Source organism: Bos indicus, chromosome 3, assembly GCF_029378745.1.
Source record: "Bos indicus isolate NIAB-ARS_2022 breed Sahiwal x Tharparkar chromosome 3, NIAB-ARS_B.indTharparkar_mat_pri_1.0, whole genome shotgun sequence".
Classification (NCBI taxonomy): domain Eukaryota; kingdom Metazoa; phylum Chordata; class Mammalia; order Artiodactyla; family Bovidae; genus Bos; species Bos indicus.
Window position 1 is genome coordinate 29678750 of NC_091762.1, and position 18980 is coordinate 29697729.

The 18980-nt window shown below is 46.2% G+C and overlaps 1 protein-coding gene across 7 annotated transcripts in view; it reads left to right on the forward strand.

Annotated features, from left to right (window-relative positions):
* SYT6 (synaptotagmin 6) overlaps positions 1-8880 on the forward strand; it is a 66066-nt gene extending 57186 nt beyond the window's left edge. For 3 of the 7 annotated variants that reach the window (XM_070785878.1, XM_070785876.1, XM_070785874.1), the window contains exons 5-7: positions 7-178; positions 1357-1507; positions 7322-8880. In XM_070785878.1, the coding sequence (XP_070641979.1) occupies positions 7-178; positions 1357-1507; positions 7322-7393 (395 nt within the window). In that variant the 3' untranslated portion in view covers positions 7394-8880. Of the gene's footprint in view, positions 1-6; positions 179-1356; positions 1508-5281; positions 5351-7321 lie in introns of all 7 variants that reach the window. The other 4 variants (XM_070785875.1, XM_070785877.1, XR_011565736.1 and 1 more) reach the window with 3 other exon arrangements.
* Positions 8881-18980: the final 10100 nt, after the last annotated feature.

Sequence of the window (18980 nt, forward strand, 5' to 3'; positions counted from 1 at the left end):
GCACAGATCCATATGTCAAAGTGTCCCTACTCTGTGACGGGCGGAGACTGAAGAAAAAGAAAACCACCATAAAGAAGAACACCCTCAACCCTGTCTACAATGAGGCCATCATCTTTGACATTCCCCCGGAGAACATGGACCAAGTCAGCCTGCTCATCTCTGTTATGGATTATGATCGGTAGGTAAGGGCCCGGGGGCCGTGATTCCCTGCCCCTCACTCCCACCCCAGGACAGCACAGGGCTCCTTGACCTCGGACCTTGTGCTTCGTGTGGCTCAGGCACTCAATGGCCTCAAATCTGGCTCCACCCAGGGAGGTACAAGAGTTTGAGGAAGAGCATGGGTTTCCAAAGAAGCTCAAGCTTCACTTCCCAGTGGGTTCATTGCCATGAGGGGCTTCCCCACCCATCAATTTCCCTGAATTCACTCCTGACTCTTCCCGTTCCTCCTTCTGGCATCTGTTCTTGAGAACCCCTCCCTCTCCTCTCCACTCCCACTTCCACTCCCGCTTGGGGATGTCTATGCAGCCTCCGAACTGACCCCTGCCGTCATCACTCCCTGCCTCAACCCAGCCACACCTTCCTAAAAGATCACTTTGTTCTGGGCCCTGCCCTTCTCAAGAACCATCAATGGCTCCTGTTGTCCAAGTTCTTCCCCAGAACTCTCAAGACCTTCCAGATCTGGACCCAGGGTATCCATCCAACTTGACTTCACTCACCTTGTATGAGTTTTTTCTCTTCCACTTTTCAAATCCTGCTCTCCTGTCAAGGCTGGCTCAAACAGATTCTCCAACTATTCCAGCCACTGTGCCTCCTTCTCTCCAGTTGTCACTTTGCTTGAAGGAGGGAAAACAAAAAACAAAAAAAACATGCAGTAAAGCCTCAATCCAGGATATTTAGCACAAGCTCTCAAGGCATAGTAAGTGCTTGGTGAACAAATGTGAGTGATGATTGATGCTCTTGCTGAGTGAATAAATCAAATCATAGCCGCTGGGTGTGGAGACATGGTACTCAGAGCAGGTTGATTTATTTCCAAATAGCGCTGATGTCTCAAGCACTCGCTGAGTCAAATAAAGGAAGAGACTTAAACTCCCACTCCCCAAAGTCAAGCCATCTGCCCACCATTCCTGAGATTCCAAACAAGGTTAGAACTTTTTGCTCATCTGTCTGTGTCCACAGTCCATCCAAGGAGGCCGGGGAATGTCTCACTGCAGCTGGCACCCTGAGGCCCTGCCAAGCATCTGTTTTAAGAGCTCAGTACTCTGAATTAGACCAGCAGGGTTGAGGCCCAGACTGCGGGACCTCCCTTTCTGAGACCATGTCTGGTCACCGATGCCAGGCCCTCTGTTTCTCCCTTAGAGTGGGTCACAACGAGATCATTGGAGTCTGTCGTGTGGGGATCAACGCTGAAGGCCTGGGAAGGGACCACTGGAATGAGATGCTGGCGTACCCACGGAAGCCCATCGCACACTGGCACTCCTTGGTGGAGGTAAAGAAATCCTTCAAAGAGGTGGGTGAGGTCGCGCTTGGCCCTTGGCATGTTTGCTGCATGGCAGCGCGGGCTAGAGAATGGCAGTCGGCTGCTGCGAGACCTCGCCTTTGTGGGTCCTTGGTGGGGGTGGAGGTGGCTGGGTGCGGGGAGGCACACGCTTTTCACCCAGAGTGTAACAGGCAGGAAGGAAATGGAGGAAGACGGTGGGAACCTGCTTGACAAGAAGGCTTTGATGTGGAGTATATCGAAAGCGACCCTGAGTCCTAAATGGAAAATAAAAACTTGGAGGAAGCCTGGGCAGCTGCTCACCATGCCAGGCCAGGAATGCTTTCACAGAGCCCCTGAGCCAAGTCAGCCCTTTCAGAGAGAGCCCCAAGAGGGTGAGCTCAGAACCTGGCAGAAAATCCCACCCCTGTCCAAGCAGTAAGTTCCCTGAGGCTCTAGCCAGGCCGTCCTGCAGCGGTTTTCACTGTGTGGATGGAGCTGGCCAGAGAGAGGATGCCGCTCTCATGAATGTGGGTTCTCCCCACTGCTGGAGAAGAGAGTGTGGCTTCAAGGACCCACTTTCCAGCCAGGTCCTAACAGAGATGTAATGGACACAGCACTGCCTGGAAGTCCCGAAACGGGCTCCAGGCCTGGCCCTTCTCCACTTGCTACATAATCCTGAGCTAGTTATTTCTTTCTCGACTGCAAAGAAAATGTTCCTTCCAGTGACACCTACAATCTGCCCCACCTCCACCAAACTCCACCAGTTTAAGATCCTGCCATTTATCACCTCGATGGTCCCTTGGCCTTTTTTTTTTTTTTTCTTAAATGGGTTGGAACATGGGTTGGGGTGGCCAAAGCCTATGGGCAGGAGTTTAAAACTTTGAGAAAAGTTTTAAACCTCATTTTGAGTCTTTCAGACTCGAGTCCATAACCTAGATAGCGAGATGATCATTCACTCATTTTATTAGCAATAGGTTTCAAGCCAGGAAGTCTCAAGAGTTGTATAAAAATTAGAAAATCTACTAATAAAAAAAGAAACCACATGGCCCCTCAGCTTAAAAGCAGAATCTCCTTAAAAACAAAATATCTCCTTCCCCATGTTCTGTGACACAGAAAAGGTATGGGCATAAAACCCAGAGAAGCTACAGCTCCCTTTCCTGCTCAGGGTGGCCAAGCCTGTTTCCAGCAGCACTGTTGTTCAGTCGTCAAGTCATGTCCAGCTCTTTTCGACTCCGTGGGCTGCAGGCCTACCTGTCCCTCACCATCTCTCGGAGTTTGCCTGAGTTCACGTCCATTGAGTCGGTGATGCCATCCAACCATTTCATCCTCTGTCACCCCTTCTGCTCCTGCCCTCAATCTTTCCCAGCATCAGGGTCTTTTCCAATGAGTCAGCTCTTTGCATCAGGTGGCCAAAGTATTAGAGCTTCAGCATCAGTCCTTCCAATGAATATTCAGGGTTGATTTCCTTTAGGATTGACTGATTTGATCTCATTGGTGTCCAAGGGACTCTCAAGAGTCTTCTCCAGCACCACAATTCAAAAGCATCAATTCTTCAGTGCTCCAGCAGCATGAAACCTCACATTTCCGTCTCCTGGTTGCCTGGATTTTACCACAGCTCTGGAGCTTTATTGAGGGAGGCCAGCTCTTGGGCCCTCCTGCTTTCCCAGAAGGCCCTCTCTGCAAAGTGGGGGTAAGGTACCCACAATCAGCCTCCACCTACACATGAGCCTCCAGTGGGAAGCCAGCAGCTCACTGACCGCAGTGTTTAGTCAATCTAGGGAGGGGGTGTGGCAACTGTCCTCCCCCTTTAAAATCCTTTGGAGACATTTAATGATAGAATAGGCACACTAGAATGCTCAGGAAGGCATGGAGGCAGGGGTGAGGAGTGGGAGCTGAGGGGTCTCAGGCACCTCACTGCCCCACCTGGTCTTCAGTTTCCTGGTTGGTAAAATAAGGGGTGAGCTTTTCCCATCTCAGCTTTTCTAAGAAACTCTGACCTAAAATGACTGGGCGAAGAGTGAACCCACATCTTGTATCCCCTTTCTAACCTTGAAGATGCAACAACCCATTGCTGTTACTGGGTTCGTCTGTCCACATGAACTGGAGTAAGCAGTCAGTGGTGGCTGGAGTTGGAAGTGGGGTGCAGGGGAGTACAGTGGAGCTGGGACTCAGCCCCAGAATCGTTTTCCATAATGAATACAACCTAATTAAGCCAAATAATTGATTCCAAGTCCTGTTTCTTTGAGAACTCTGGCTCCCTGGTCCAGACTACAAAAGAAAGATAAAGTAGAACCAAGCCCTTGAAAATGAATATTTGATGAGACAGCAAAGGGAAAGCAACAGTATATGGAAAACGAAAAGAGAATAAATTGATTCATATCCTTTGGGTTTACTTTTCATTGACCTCACACACCAGGTTCCCGAGACTGCCCATCCCCAGCTCCCCAGCCTTCCGTTTTCTGCTCAGCTGATCATGTCTCTGTATGCAGAAGCTGAGAACGGCATTCGTCTTGGCAACTTAGGATTTCTTCAGGACACATTTATGAAAATGCGTGCCTATGCTTCTAGCCCCCACAGTTGAAGTCCCTTTATAAAGATGCATTAAAAACCCACCAGGATAATATAAAGTAAGCCTTTTTTGTGTTCATGTGATGCGTTGTACTTGAATATTTATCATCTCAATCATCCTTAGAGTTTACATCCTGTCTCCTTTTTGGTTGTGTTCTGGATATTGAGCAAGAACCTGTCTCCTGGAACTTGTTTCTCCCGTTTGTGTAATACATTGAAAAAAAACCCAAAACCTTCTTCTCCCACCCCCAGGAAGATGAATGGCATCATATCTAGAAAGCACTGTGTTTATATTACACCATTCTTAGAGGGGTTTCAAGCTCTGTGATCATTACTTTTTTATTAACGAGAACAGAGGGCACCATACTTACTTGTTTGGGGTTTTTAAAATCAGGTTGAGGGAACAAATTAACTGAAAAGGTATTTTTCCCTGCTGGGATTCTTTTTCATGAATAAAAATTGATTAAGCCACAGAGAACAACCTTTCCCCTGCAGCGACTGTGGCCGCTCGCCTCTCAGCACTCCTGCCCAATGCTGCGTGTCATCGCTGTCACCACATACAGAGCCCAGGTTGGCCAGCCACCTTCTCCAAGGCATTTTACTGTGAAGGGACAAACCTAAACCGCCTGCCAGGGATGGGACCTATCTGTTGGAACCTGACCCATTTCAGAACAATAAAAGATCTCACTGGACCACAGCCACCCTGGACTAATCACCTTCCTTGGTGTGCTGGGGACCAGTTCTCTGCTATTTCAGAGCCGCCACAATCAGCCTGCCAGGAATCATTCACCTTTCCATTGTCCATGAACCCCATCTCCTCCCTGTTTATCTTCATAGGAAAAATCAGAGGCTGGCAGGGGAGCCAGCGTGCCTCCTTCATTTGTTCTGGATAAACAATTATGCTCTGTGTGACTTCTCTTTGAGCTATTATGTAAAGGGAGAAAGAAATACTCCATGTGGCCATTTCGTTTTTTCTCCTGTGGACTGGCCTATCCATCAGGTTGTTTAAGTGGCATGCTTACTCGGGGAGAAGCCAGTAATTGCAGTGTACCTTGCACTGACGTTAAAAGTGACGTTAAAGGTTGTAACAGAAAAAAGTAGAACTTCTAAAATGAAGGTCTATTCAATGAAAGCATTGGTAACCGTCTTTTGGCACCTTCTGGTTAAGAACTCTTGAGTCGGAAGTCGCAGTGGGCTCAACAACCAGGCATTTATTTATCTAAAATATTTCACCAGGGAAACCCTCGGTTGTGATTTCATTCACGTGGATGCTGCAAGCAGAGAGACTGCCACCTGGAGTTAGGAGTAAGTACCTGGTGTGGACCCAAAGACGTTAGGTTTCTTTTTCCATCATGTGTCTCCTTCTCCTGGTGTGTCCAGGTGGGAAGGCGGCTGCAGGATGGAGTGGAGGGAACACTGAGTGTGGAGTTAGTAGACCTGATTTCAGATCCTAGTTCTGCTCCTGACTGGCTCTGTTGGCTTCCTCTGCATCTTTGTTTTCTTATCTGCAAGAACAAAAGAGCCAGGGCGATCTCCCAGCCGGTCTCTGGGTCCCGCATGCTAAGGTAGCTCAGGCTCAGGTCACGTAATGGTGGTCGTCAGTACCTCCAGACCAGCCTTTTTCGGTTAGTTGTAAAGATCTGCAGGTTGGCCTGTCCAGGGTTACAAAGGGACCATGAAGAACTGAGCCTGGGGACTGAAAGAGAGGATTTCCTTCAATCTGGAAACATGAAGGTGATCAGTAGGCCTGGGTCTCAACTCCGTGTTGTGGGCTCCCACGGGAGATGCTGGCTGGGATGGTCTGATTCTTAAGTGGCTCAACTCTGTCTAGAAAGGCTGTGTTGTGAGGTGGGGGTTGGAGGCGGGACCTTGTCCTTCTCCATTCCACCCCTACACACTGCACAAAGGCATAGTCCACTTCTCCTCAGCCCTGTTACTCCACGTGGAGACCCAGAAAGCCCGAGAGAAGCAGAAGGGGCTGAGCTTCAGGTTCAGAAAGACCATCTCAGGACTTCCCTGGTGGTCCAGTGCTCAAGACTCTGATCTCCCACTGCAGGGGCCACGGGTTCGATCCCCAGTCGGGGAACTAAGATCTTGCATGCCACATGGTACAGCTGGAAAGACAGAAACGCCATCTCACCCACCTGCCTAACTTCTCTCCCTGGAGTCTTGTCCTGTGTTTCCTCTGCTCCCAGACAGGATGGAGTATACAGTGGACATTGACTCACTTTGAAGTTATGCAGCAGGTCTAGAATATTCACAGGGTCAGATCCTCACCCAGAAAGCATTGCTCCAGCTCTGCCTGGCTTTGAAATGTAAAGAAGGGTTCAGTGACCAAGTGTGGGTCACCCACTCTCAGTCCTCTCTTCCCTCCATTACACCTCATTATATCACCATCTTCACAGGGGTGAGAATTGGGCTGAGGGGTGGCAGCCTGTGAGACAGGACAGTAAGAGGGGAAAAAGTAGGGGTACCCGAAAGGGGCGGGAGCCGCCATCCCCTCCTGCCTCCTACCTCTTCACAAGTCGAGTGTAAAGCCCCCCAGGAAGCACAGAGACTGAGGAGTAGAGGCCGGCACTGAAGCAAGATCAGAGTTTTAGCTGTACTAACAGCTCCCAGACAAATTGCTAATAATTCATGATTGTGGCTTCTTGGCAGTAAGGGCACACTCTGCAGACGGCCTCTTCTGCTGCTAACAAAATCTGATTTTCAGTGTGAAAAATGGCTGAAGCATTCAGAAATGGTCCAGTCATAGCACCTCATTAACACACACACACACACACTCCACACGCTAAAGAAAGCTTTCATTATCTCTACAGCAAGTCTTTTTTAAAAATCAGGTCTTCCAGGCTGTTTTCTTTCTTTCTTTTTTTAATTTTTATCGAGGTATAGTAGCTTTACATTGTTGTATTAGTTTCTGCTGTGCAGAAAAGTGAATCAGCTATACGTATACACAATCTCCTCTTTTTTGGATTTCCTTCCCATTTAGGTCACCACAGAACACTGAGTAGAGTTCTCTGAGCTCTACAATAGGTTCTCCTTATTTGTATATTTTATACATAATATCAATAGTGTGTATATGTCAATCCCAATCTCCCAATTCATCTCCCTGCCCTAAAGCTGTTTTCCTTGTTTTTGCATGGCTAACAGCAAAATTCACAAAAGCTTACAAAAAGCTGGAGAAAAGTGGATTCAGTGCATGGGCCAGATGAGTTTGGCAAGTTGAGATACACATTCCCTTGGCATTGGCTAAGTGCTTTTTCCCCCTCTTCACAGTGGCAAGGCCGAGCCGCCAGCTTCGACAGCGAGAGTTCGTGCCCATCTCCGAAACCACCTCCGACACCATGAGCTGCACCGCAGCGGCCAGGCTACACAAACGAGACTCAGCAGCGTTCTTTTTGCACTTGTTCAACCGTCTAAACACAGTGTTGAGCCGCAGCGGCAGCGGGGGCAGCACGCCTCTCACTCCAGAGTCTTAGCTGCCCCTGTGTCAGTCAAGGCCGAGACACTTGTCGTGTGGTCCGAGCTGTCTTAGTCTTTTCTGTCTCCCAAGGTGATGTTTTCATGGTTTTTTCACTTTTTATGGATCTGCTGTCAAGAAGAAAAGAAGAAAAAAACAAAGAGGGGAGAGCCCAGATGTTGGTTCTATTAAATACAATGTAAAATAGTCGTCTTTGGTGGGAAGGTGGTCTGAATTTCTGAAATTTTGTGTCTCCACCGAGCTCCATAACCCTGGAGGAGAAGGATGAGCAATGGCTGCTTTGATCAGTGGCCCGCAGGAAGCTGCAGACCTGGCCAAGAGCCTTTACAAAAGTGACTTATGACTCTTAGAAGCTCTTTGCCAATATGACATAAACCAAGGTGCAGACTCCTGGTCCCAGGTTGAAATCACGAGCACTCAGAGCCGTCTGTGAGCCTTCGACTGGTTGGTCGTGCAGGGCTCCTGGCTCCCCGTCATTGTGAACTTTCCTCCTGAATTGAACATGACTTGATCCCTCATGGGAGCTGAGTCGCTTTCTTTAGGAACGGTTCTGTGGAAACAAAACATGCCATATGTTTTCTGGCGCACCACAGTTAATGACCACATTTGTTTGAAAACAGAATCTTTGTTCTCAAAAATAACCTTCGTTGTTAAAAAAAAAAGGAAGCTCATATGTTCTGGAATGATTTCTGCGTTATACATAGCTTTCTAATTCCATGAAGTATCAAGCAGCTGTTTAAAATGCCTAAACAGATCAAAGAAAAACCTACATAAAATGTTCTTTTCTGAATGGGGAGTTTTGAAATCCAAGTAATAGGTGGAGTGTATCTTTCTATGAAGAGTACCTTCTTGATTGAAACCAAGTCAGCTTAAGTCTGTTTCAGCCGCCTTGACTCTGGGACAATGTTCATCTTAAACTTTAGTTCTATAAATTATTAAGTATTTCAGTGTTTGTTTGTTTCAGTGGTAGTGAAGGATTTTTTTTTTTTCTTTAAATCTCTAGGTCAAATTCAGTTTAGGAAAAAAGTATGTTTGAACTATTCTGTATTGTAATCGTACATTTCTGTTGAGTTAATTAGTGGCCTTCCCACCAACCCCCTAGAACTAGGTTGATTTGCTCCATCAGTGTGATAAATGTGTGGGTGGGTCTTCACTTCTGTGTATAGCTGAGAAATGCCAGTTTCTAGAGCTATGTGTGTAACTTGCAAGAGGCAGGTCTGCTGAAGAAGTGCTTCTTTCAACAATGGAAGGTCAGGAATGTAAAAACTGTTCACATACCTTGTGTCTTACTCTTTATATGTGACACATGCTTTAGGAGCAGCAACTCAATAAAGCTACCCTTGTTTTAAGTCAAGTTATCAGATTTCTGTGTTGATATAACTTTGAGTAGTGTCTTCTAATCCTCAAGATGACCAAATTGGGCAGGAGGTAACAAGATATTGTGGCAAAAGAGGTTTTCAGCTTTACAAAATGTAGATAAACCCAGAATTCACCCAGTACTGAGCTTTAGCCTGGGGCTAATGTGGCACTGATATAAAGACAAGTTTTCTCCCCAAATGTCTTGTGATTGATAGGCCTTCTCAGTCAAGTCATCTTGAGGCTGGATTCTCTTGAGAGTAAGCAAAAACTCAAGGTCATGAAAAGACTTCCAACAGGCCATGAGCTTCATTCCTGACTCTAGAATGATCCCATCAAGATGGCCATTTCAATCATTAGGCAGATGCTGCAAGTCCTGCAACTGTGAAGGGGGCAGTGGGCTTCCTGAGTCAGGAGCCCAGAAATTAATGTGAAGGGGTCCTTCTAGAAGTGAACTCGAAATGCACATGCAAATATCCATCATCTTCAAACCTGGAAGCAGATGAGAATGCTGCCTTAGAGTGGTTCTTTCTTGGAGAAGGGAGTGTGATCAGTGCGAATCAGGGAAGAGTTACTGCTCTTAGATGTTCCTTTTATGTCTAAGCAACTGTCTCACATGAGTGAGCCTCCCAGTGCCTTTGGAAGTGCCTTTGGAGCTGCTCCCTGAGTAGCTTACGGTCAGCCTCCACACCACCCTGACCAATTGCTACCACTCCTGCTCCAGCAGTCTTGGTAAATGTCTGTAGGCTGGGAAGCCCACCCCAGGGAGGCTCTCAGCTCTGGAACCCCATCCCCAGCATCCTCAAGGGAGACCAGTACTCAACCCAAAGCGTGAATTTATGCCAATTTCACTGTCTACCCTGATCTTTCTCCCTCACAGATGAGAATACAATGATTACAAGTTGCAGAATGACATGAAATACAAGGTTGATTCATTTGTCAGCTTCCTCTGCTAGGAGAAATGTCTTTCTTGGGTTGGTGATGTGAGCTTTGCTGAAGTCACGATGCGTGCGTGCATGCATGCTCAGCCACTTCAGTCATGTCCAACTCTTGCAACCCCATGGACTGTAGCCCACCAGGCTCCTCTGTCCATGGGGTCATTCTTGACTCTAGAATGATCCCGTCAAGATGGCCATTTCAATCATTAGGCAGATGCTGCAAGTCCTGCAACTATGAAGGGGGCAGTGGGCTTCCTGGGTCAGGAGCCCAGAAATTTATGTGAGGGGGTCCTTCTAGAAGTGAGCTCAAAATGCACATGCAACTGTCCATCACCTTTAAACCTGGAGGCAGATGAGGATGCTGCCTTAGAGCAGTTCCTTCTTGGAGAAGGGAGTGTGGTCAGTGTCAGTCAGGCAAGAATACTGGCGTAGGTTGTCATGCCCTCCTCCAGGAATCTTCCCAACCCAGGGATTGAACCCGCATCTCCTGTGTCTCCTGCATTGGCAGGCAGTTCTTTACCACTAGTGCTACCTGGGAAGCCCCAAAGTCACGATAACCAGGGCCTTTTGCAGATCAGTTTTTTTTTTTTTTAATGTGAAAGTGAAAGTCAGTCATGTCTGACTCTTTACCCCATGAACTATATAGTCCATGGAATTCTCCAGGCCAGAGTACTGGAGTGGGTAGTCTTTCCCTTCTCCAGGAGATCTTCCCAACCCAGGGATCAAATCCAGGTCTCCCGAGTTGCAAGTGAATTCTTTACCAGCTGACCCACAAAGGAAGCCCAAGAATACTGGAGTGGATAGCGTATCCCTTCTCCAGGGGATCTTCCTGACCCAGGAATCAAACTGGGGTCTCCTGCATTGCAGGCAGATTCTTTACCAATTGAGCTATCAGGGAAGCCCTTTAAATGCTAAGTTCCTTTTATTGAGCAGTATTTCCAGGCTGAAGAATGCCTCTCCCCTCCTCTCCCCTTATCCTCAGGATGTTAATTAATTGCATTGTCATTTAAAAAATTATTGTTAATTACTGCTTTGTGTCTTCCCACCCCTGTCACAGCCTGGAGTTTTTATTCAATTAAATCTCTCTCTCTTGCCCATTTCTCTTGTCATTGTACATTCCTGAGGCTTAGCAGTCAGCACACATACAGGATACTGCAAAGCTTTTACTTCTAATCTCTGTTTCACATAGGTAACCCACTTCCCTTCAATCAAGGTACAGCAAAGGACTTTTTTGTTTTTCATTCTGCCTGAGGAATACCTGCATGCCCTGGAAGGCTGGAATCCACCTGGAGTTTTGTCAGACTTGTAGCTCACATAGCATTTGGTACATGGAGCTCTGCTGTTTCCTCAGCTCTTTGGCTCAACAAGCAGCCCCTCCAGATGCTGAAGCTTCTCCAGGGAAGCGGATCACACACTCATGTGGGGAAAGTGTGGTGCTTTCGTCTGCTTTGCAATACTTGATGAGAAAATCCTGTTGCAGACTCAAAATTTAAAAAAAAAAAAAAACAAAACTTAATGGAATAGCCTCTCTGCTCACCCCCAGCTTTTAATTAATTTAGAAAGCAGCCCATAGAGTGGAAAGTTCTCTCCCTTCCTGCACATCTGCATCTAAATTACTGGCACTCCACAATGAGATGCCACCAAGGGAGCTGAACTGCTGAGAGAAGCACTCTGCTGCCCAAAGTGGCAGCTTCCACTTGCTTCTGCCTTCCCATCAGATCACCCGCCAGCCACCGGCATCTGATGATGTGCTAGTCACATCTAGAGCAGATCAACCATCAGGGTAAATGGGTTGGGCTGGCTGGGCTGGGTTATGCAATAGTAACAGCCTTCATATTTCAGCGACTGCAAACAACAAAGGCTTATTTCTCACTCAAGCTTAATGTTCATCACAGAGGTCCTGTTCATGGGATTGATTCAGGGGAACTCAGGGTAACAAAGAGGCCAATGCCTTAGACAGTTCCAGTTGCCATGCCTTAGGGTAAAGAGCACGCGGAAGGGTCTCATCCTGGGTTCAGTGCTCTGGCTTAAAAGGAACACATCACTTTCCTTCACAGTTCATTGCCCAGAACTATTCGTGTGGCCTCCAAAACATAAGGGGTTCAAGCAACCAGAGGAAGAGGAAGTAGAAATATTTGATCATCAGCATGTGGGAAGACCACAGTGAACTTCGCAGACCCATGAAAGGTGACAGCCACTGAAGGATTGATTCAGAGACACTAATAAAGGGAAACTGTAGTCTATTCATTTTTGCATGAAATCAAGAACTGTACCTCGAGTCTTGCAGATGTATGTTGGGCCACACAACTGTGCTAGCCTCAGACTTCAATCTTGCCCACAAAAACTTTCTAGTCTAGTAAGTTGATAACATAAGTAACTCTTAGTCCAAGGTAGAAAGTGGTCAGTACAGGGAGGGAGGTGAAATAAAAGACTATGGAAGTACAAAAAAGAATAACATAGCTCTGCAGATTGAGTGGCAGCTCAAGGAATGAGGCGCCCTTGATCTAGGATGGGTAGGACTGGCAGATGTGGAAGTTGTGAGGAGGAGGCAGATTCCAGACTGAGGAGTCTACACAGGTAAAGAGCCAGAGCAGCGGAAGTCCCAGGGCTGCCATGCAGCCTGCATCTAGGGGAGACAAGGAGCCCCTGAACACAATGCCCGCCTTGCTTGAGTTGTCTGCCCAGGCAGGATGCTGGACTGCTCTCCCAAGGAGTATTTCTTTCCCCTGCCCTGGCCCTTGCCTAGTTCTTGCCAGCCACCTCCCTTGGGAAATGGACCTGCTGCCCCTCCCCTCTCCATTTCAGGCTTGACTTCTGCTCCCCAAAGGGCTGATCACCTGGAACTTCAAGACTCGCCTGAATCTGAGACTTGGTCCAACTGTCACACCTCATCCACAGCCTCACCTCCTAAGGTTATTACTCAGCCACAAGCCACTCTGTTTAGTCGCTCAGTCATGTCCAACTCTTTGCGACCCCTGACTATAGCCCACCAGGCTCTTCTGTCCATGGGATTTCCTAGGCAAGAATACTGGAGTGAGTTGCCATTTCCTTCTCCAACAAGCCACTTGGGACTTCACAATTTGTCCTGTGTCCTGCTCTGCTCCTCTTTGGAGTAAACCCTATCCAAGTGTCTGATCTTCTACTAGAGGGAACAGGACTGGCTTTCCTCTGGCTAGGTCACAGCTGCACCCCCAGCACGGATGTGGCAGGCCCACAGGGAGAGACTCACGAGTGGACCTAGGGCTGGGCTAGCATAGACAGTGCACAGGGGAAAAAGGGCACCTGTGCGGGATGTGATGCTCACAGATAGAAAACACCATGGTGCTGATAGCTGAGCAGATCTGAAAGAAGGGAGAGGGACACGGGACTCAAAGTTGTTGGTCTTACACTTGAGGCACCAGAAAAATGATGGCGCCTTCCATGGAAACCAGAAACTCAGCAGAACAAGGGACAAACTGATGAGTCCAGTTTGAGCCCACCTGAGTTTGAGATGCTGGAGGACTGTCTAGCAGACAGCTGCAGTCAACATGTAGCTTGGCAGAGAGGTCAGGCATGAGATGTTAATTTATAGAAAGCTCACACACAAAAATGAGATGAGAAAACAGAAGGCTGACGCTGCCATGCAGATACAAGCAGCAAAGGAGAGTCTCAGAGAGACGTTCTTCAGGACCCATTAACGTTTAGAGATCAAGGAGAATGGAAGCGATGTGAATAATAATGGAGGTGTACCTAAGCGAAGCTGATCGATGAAAATGTTAATGAACAAAAACATCAATCAAGGGCTTCATAAAGTGATTCTTCACAACAAATTTATCCAAAATGCTTTAATGTAACTTGACACCCATCTATTTCACCCTATCCTTTTCCCCCACCTCAGCTATGCTCTTGCCTTTTTTTAAAAATTGTAGTGAAGTCAGTCCTGGGTATTCATTGGAAGGACTGATGCTGAGGCTGAAACTCCAATACTTTGGCCACCTTATGCGAAGAGTTGACTCACTGGAAAAGACTCTGATGCTGGGAAGGATTGGGGGCAAGAGGAGAAGGGGATGACAGAGGATGAGATGGCTGGATGGCATCACTGACTCAATGAACATGAATCTGAGTGAACTCCGGGAGTTGGTGATGGACAGGGAGGCCTGGCGTGCTGCAATTCATGGGGTCGCAAAGAGTCAGACACGACTGAGTGACTGAACTGAACTGAAAATATACATATTGTAAAATTTACCATTTTAACTATATTTAAGTGTACATCTCAGTGGCTTTAAAGAAATTCACATTTTTGTGCAACTATCACTAGCATCCATCCATAGAGCTTTTTCGTCTTGCAAAACTGAAACTCTTTACCTGTTATCCAGCAGCCCCCATTTCCTCCTCTCTCCAGCCCCTGGCAATCATAATTCTGATTTCTGTCTATGAATTTGACTACTCTAGGCACCTCATAAGAGTGGAATCATATGATGTTTATTCTTTTGTGCCTGGATTATTCCACTTAGCATAATGTCTTGAAGGTTCATCCATGTTACGTGTCAGAATTTCCTTCCTTTTTAAGGCTAATAGTCCGTTGTGTGTATGTACCACATTTTGTTTTCCCTTCATCCATCGTGGACATTTCACCATTTGCTCTTGGAATAATGCTGCTGTGAGTACAGGTACACAAGTATCTCTTCATGATTTCAATTTTGAGGAGGCATATACCCAGAAGTGGAATTGCTGAACCTTGATAAATTCTATTTTTAATATTTTGAGGAACCGTCATAATATTTTCCATAGCAACTGCATCATCTTATACAAGCAGTGCACAAAGATTCCAATTTCTCTATATCATCAACAGTACTTGTTACCTTTTTGTTTTTTTGATGTTAGGCATCCTGATAGATATGATGCGATATCTTGTGGTTTTGATTTGCATTTTCCTAATGATTAGTGATGTTGAGCATCTTTTCAAGTGCTTATTGGCTGGCTGTATTTCCTCACTGGAAAAATGTCAATTCAAGTCCTTTGGTTACTTTTGAATTTTTGCTGTTGTTATTGTTAAGTTTTAAGAGTTCTTTATGTATTCAATATATTAATCCCTTATCAGATTTATGATTTGCAAATATTGTCTCCCATTCTGTGGGCTGTCTTTTTACTCTGTTGATCATGTCCTTTTGATGAACAAAAGTTTTTAATTTTGATGTCCAACTTGTCTATTTTTTCTTCTGTTACCTGTGCTTCTGGTGTCATATTCAAGAAATCATTGCCAAATCTAATACCACTATGATTTCCTCCAGTGTTTTCTTCTAAGAGTCTTATAGTTTTAGTTCTTAGGTCTTTGATCCATTTTCAGTTAAATTTTGTGTAGGCTGAGAGGTAAGGGTCCAACTTTATTCTTTTATCATGTGAATAGCCTGTTTTTCCTACATCATTTGCCAAGACTGTCTTCTCGCTATTGAATGATCTTGGCAACCTTGACCATTTGCTGCATGCGTAATGGTTTATTTCAGGGCTCTCTGTTCTGCATCACCTCTATTTCTGTCTTTTAGCCGGTACCATATTGTTTTGATTACTATAGCTTAAAGTACTAAGTTTTGAAGTCAGGAAGTATAAAAGTTTGTTCTTTTTCAATATTCTGTTAGCTCTTTGGGGTCCTTTGTGATTCTATGTGAATTTTACGATGACTCTATTTCTGAAAAAAAAAAAAAAAAAATCATTGGGACCTTGATGGGGGTTACAAATTGATTGACTCTGTAGAGTGCTTCGAGTAGTATTGGTATGGATCCAACTCTTGAGGACACGATAATCACCCACAAGTGCCATTTGCTGACAATCTGTCCACAAATCTATCCTTTTACATCTGGGGTTTCAACTGATAAGCAGTAGTTGTGATAAGCGGTACTGTTGTACTACTTGGTGCTGGACCAAGTTACGGAAGTCAAATCAGCTAACTAGACCTTTTACACTAAACTCAATTCTTGACAAGTTTCTGTAAAGTCATCTCCCATAACTCTCAGTGTCCTGACCCAACTCTCAACCTGCCAACCCAGCTCAGCCCTATAGCCCAATTTCTCCTTCCTGCCCTTTTCAGTCCCAGAAGACACAAGAACTTCAGCTGGACTCATTCCCATAAATGAAGACTCATCTGTTTCTGTGTGAACATAGGTATCCACTCAATGAACACATGTTGAGTACATAGAATGTATCAGGTAACACACTAAGGCTGAAGGCACACAAATTAATAATAATTAACAAGCACGAAGCATTTCCTATATGCCAGACACTGTTCTAAGGGCTTTATATCCATTATATCACTTAATTTTTCCTCTAGCTCTAAGAGATTAAGAGACTTGAGATAGGAGGGAGGTTCAAAAGGGAGGAGATATATGTATATCTATAGCTGATTCATGTTGAGGTTTGACAGAAAACAACAAAATTCTGTAAAGCAATTATCCTTCAACAAAAAAATTAATTAATTAAAAAAAAAAGAAACTAGCCCAAGGTCACACAACTGAACCAAGATATCTAAATTCCAGAGTTCACATGCTTAAACATGATGCCAAGCTGCCTTCTAACATAGTTCTTCAAGGAGCTCACAAGTCAAAGGAGGACACAGATAAATAGAAAATTACAATTTGGTCAAGACAATGCTAGAGATAAACCAGAGATGGTGAGGGACAGGGAAGCCTGGCGTGCTGCAGTCCATGGGGTCATGAAGAATCAAACACGACTTAGTGACTGAACAGCGACAGAGAAGGATTGCCTAGCCCAGCCATTTGTGCATATCCCCTTCATGATGCACCCCAAAATGTACCCTTTGAGACTTCAGCCTCATCCTTTCTGGAGAGAGCCCTACAACAGCCTCTTCATGCACCCTCAGTCACACATACTAATCTGATTCCCTATATCAGTTACTCCTCCAGAGACAGCCAAAGACCTGGAGAGTCTGCCCATCACACCCAGCTCCAGCCAGTTAGCCCATAAACATATTCCATGTTGGACAATGCAAGGAAGAGTGAAGGCTGTACTTCAGCAGCTCTGCTGCAAAGGGCTCATCACTCTATGATGTGCCACTCCCAACAAAGCCTGCCCCATTAAATGATGAAAAGGGAAACTGATGATGAACTGCCATGGAAGACAGACAGAAGAATTCAGAGGAAGCCTGCAGACTCAGGCATGAGAGATGTCTTCTTGCATCTCTTTCCTTTCAGAACCAGAGCAGGGAGCCTCCTGTAGGGATCTCAGCTGAGGGTGACTAGATTGCGGTAAATTAGTACTGGGGAAGGAGGAGTGGGGAGCTATGTGACTCTTTCCCCTGAGGTGCCTCTTTTTTTCTGCACAGATTGGGGAGGTTTGGTGACACATCAGGGATTATCCAGAGAGACACAGCACGCCAGTGTGGGCAGGAGCCTCAGGCATCCTGAGACATGTAGCGATTCTTTTCTCTGTGACTTTACCTTGCAGTCTGTGCCTGAGTCAGGTTTGTGGGGACACTTTCAGCTGTGGAGCAATAAGGGATGAAAACCCGTGGCTAGAAATTCTAAGTGTTTTTAGAAATGTGAGTCCCTGAGATGACAGAGGACTTGCTAATCATGGTTGAAAGGGCTATGGCCCTTTATACCATGGTCTTTCATCTCCATGGAGAAATTACTGACAGTGACACACTGCAGTTAAAATGGATCGTGAAATCAAAAAGCCAGGCGAGCTTCAGACACTGCCTTCCTTCAGTTACCAGAAACTTTCTTTCCCAGATGATCCAAATATGAGTGACTTACTATGCAGAGAAGTTCTTCCTGTAACCTCTGGTCTCAAACCTGGAGCTGCCCTGATGCTCCCAGGGGCTCTCTCCCCAGCAATGAAATAGGGGTAGAACTACATTCTCCAGTCCCTTAATCCCAGAAGCTACCTATTTCCTGCCAGATTTGCCAAGTGAGAGTGGATTCATCTATGACTCCAATACATCTGGAAAACCCAAGAGCCTAGAAGCAAAAGATCCGCATTGTCCTGTATTAAGCTTCTCAAGCGTCCCCAGTCAACCCTGAGTGGATCACAGAACCTCTCTGAGCCTCATTTCCCTCATTTATAAAACGGGGCATAGTTGCTTCGATGGCAGTGGTCAGGCTCTGCCTCAGATCTGCACCCTAAGAGCTTATTGCAGTATAGCTTATTGCAATGAAGGCCTGTTTCTTTCACAACTGGGTGACTTGAGAACAAAGGGCCTAAGCCTCTGTGTGGCTCTTCAGCCTGGAGAGGGTTGGAGGGAGCAGGGAGGGGGGAGGGAAGGAATAAATCAAGTGGCTATGTAATTAATTTAGAATACTTTAAGCACTGAATGTTGAAAGGAAACAAAAGTGGTGACATTTAATGATGTGTCAGTCAATATCTCACTCATTCCAGCTGTCTTTTTAAATGTCAAATCTCTCACAGTTTTTTTTTTTTTTTCTTGCTGCTAGAAGGCTCATGCTAACAACAACCAATTCTAGTTGATGCCCAGTTGTAGGTCTGCAGGGGCAGGTAATGTCAGAAGTGGGGGGTTCAAGAGGCTGGAACAGAAGACAATGCCCATCACCCCCCAGAGAGCCAGGCACCACAGCTGCTTCCCTGGGGGCCCCCAGTGATCCACTCTCTGTTCCCCTGGCCCTTCACCCACCTTCGGGCCATCAACTCCAAAAAAAAACACACCAGGTGTCCACACCCAGAGAAAGACAGTCAGTGTGTGTTTTCTGGGATGTGTTTTCACCCCCCATCCGTACCTCCTCAAACTTCTCAGAACTTCAAAGTTTTCAAGAGAAAACCTTAGCTGAACTCCAGGAAGAGAGAAAGCCAAAAGCCCGGTTGCTCCAGAGAACTCCAGGCTCAGGAATTTCCATTCCGAGCTGATTGGCCCTTGGTTCAGTCCTCTATAAATACCAGATACAGCTTCAGAGGCAAACGGAGGGGAATGAGCCAGCTGGATTTTCACTTTGGGGAGAAAAAACGTGAAACCAAGCAGCACCCATCGGTTTTCCTCCCCAGCTCCACGCCTGCCCCCTGGAGTGAGCCTCCTTGCTTTCAGCCACAGCTGAGCGGCCAGTCTCTTCAGCCTCCCCAGGCACCTAGGTGCGAGGAGGAGGGGCAACTCAAATCCAAGTGGAAAACTGGCTGGTCTTCAACCGACCTGGAAGTTTAAGTGGCCTAGGCAGTCCTG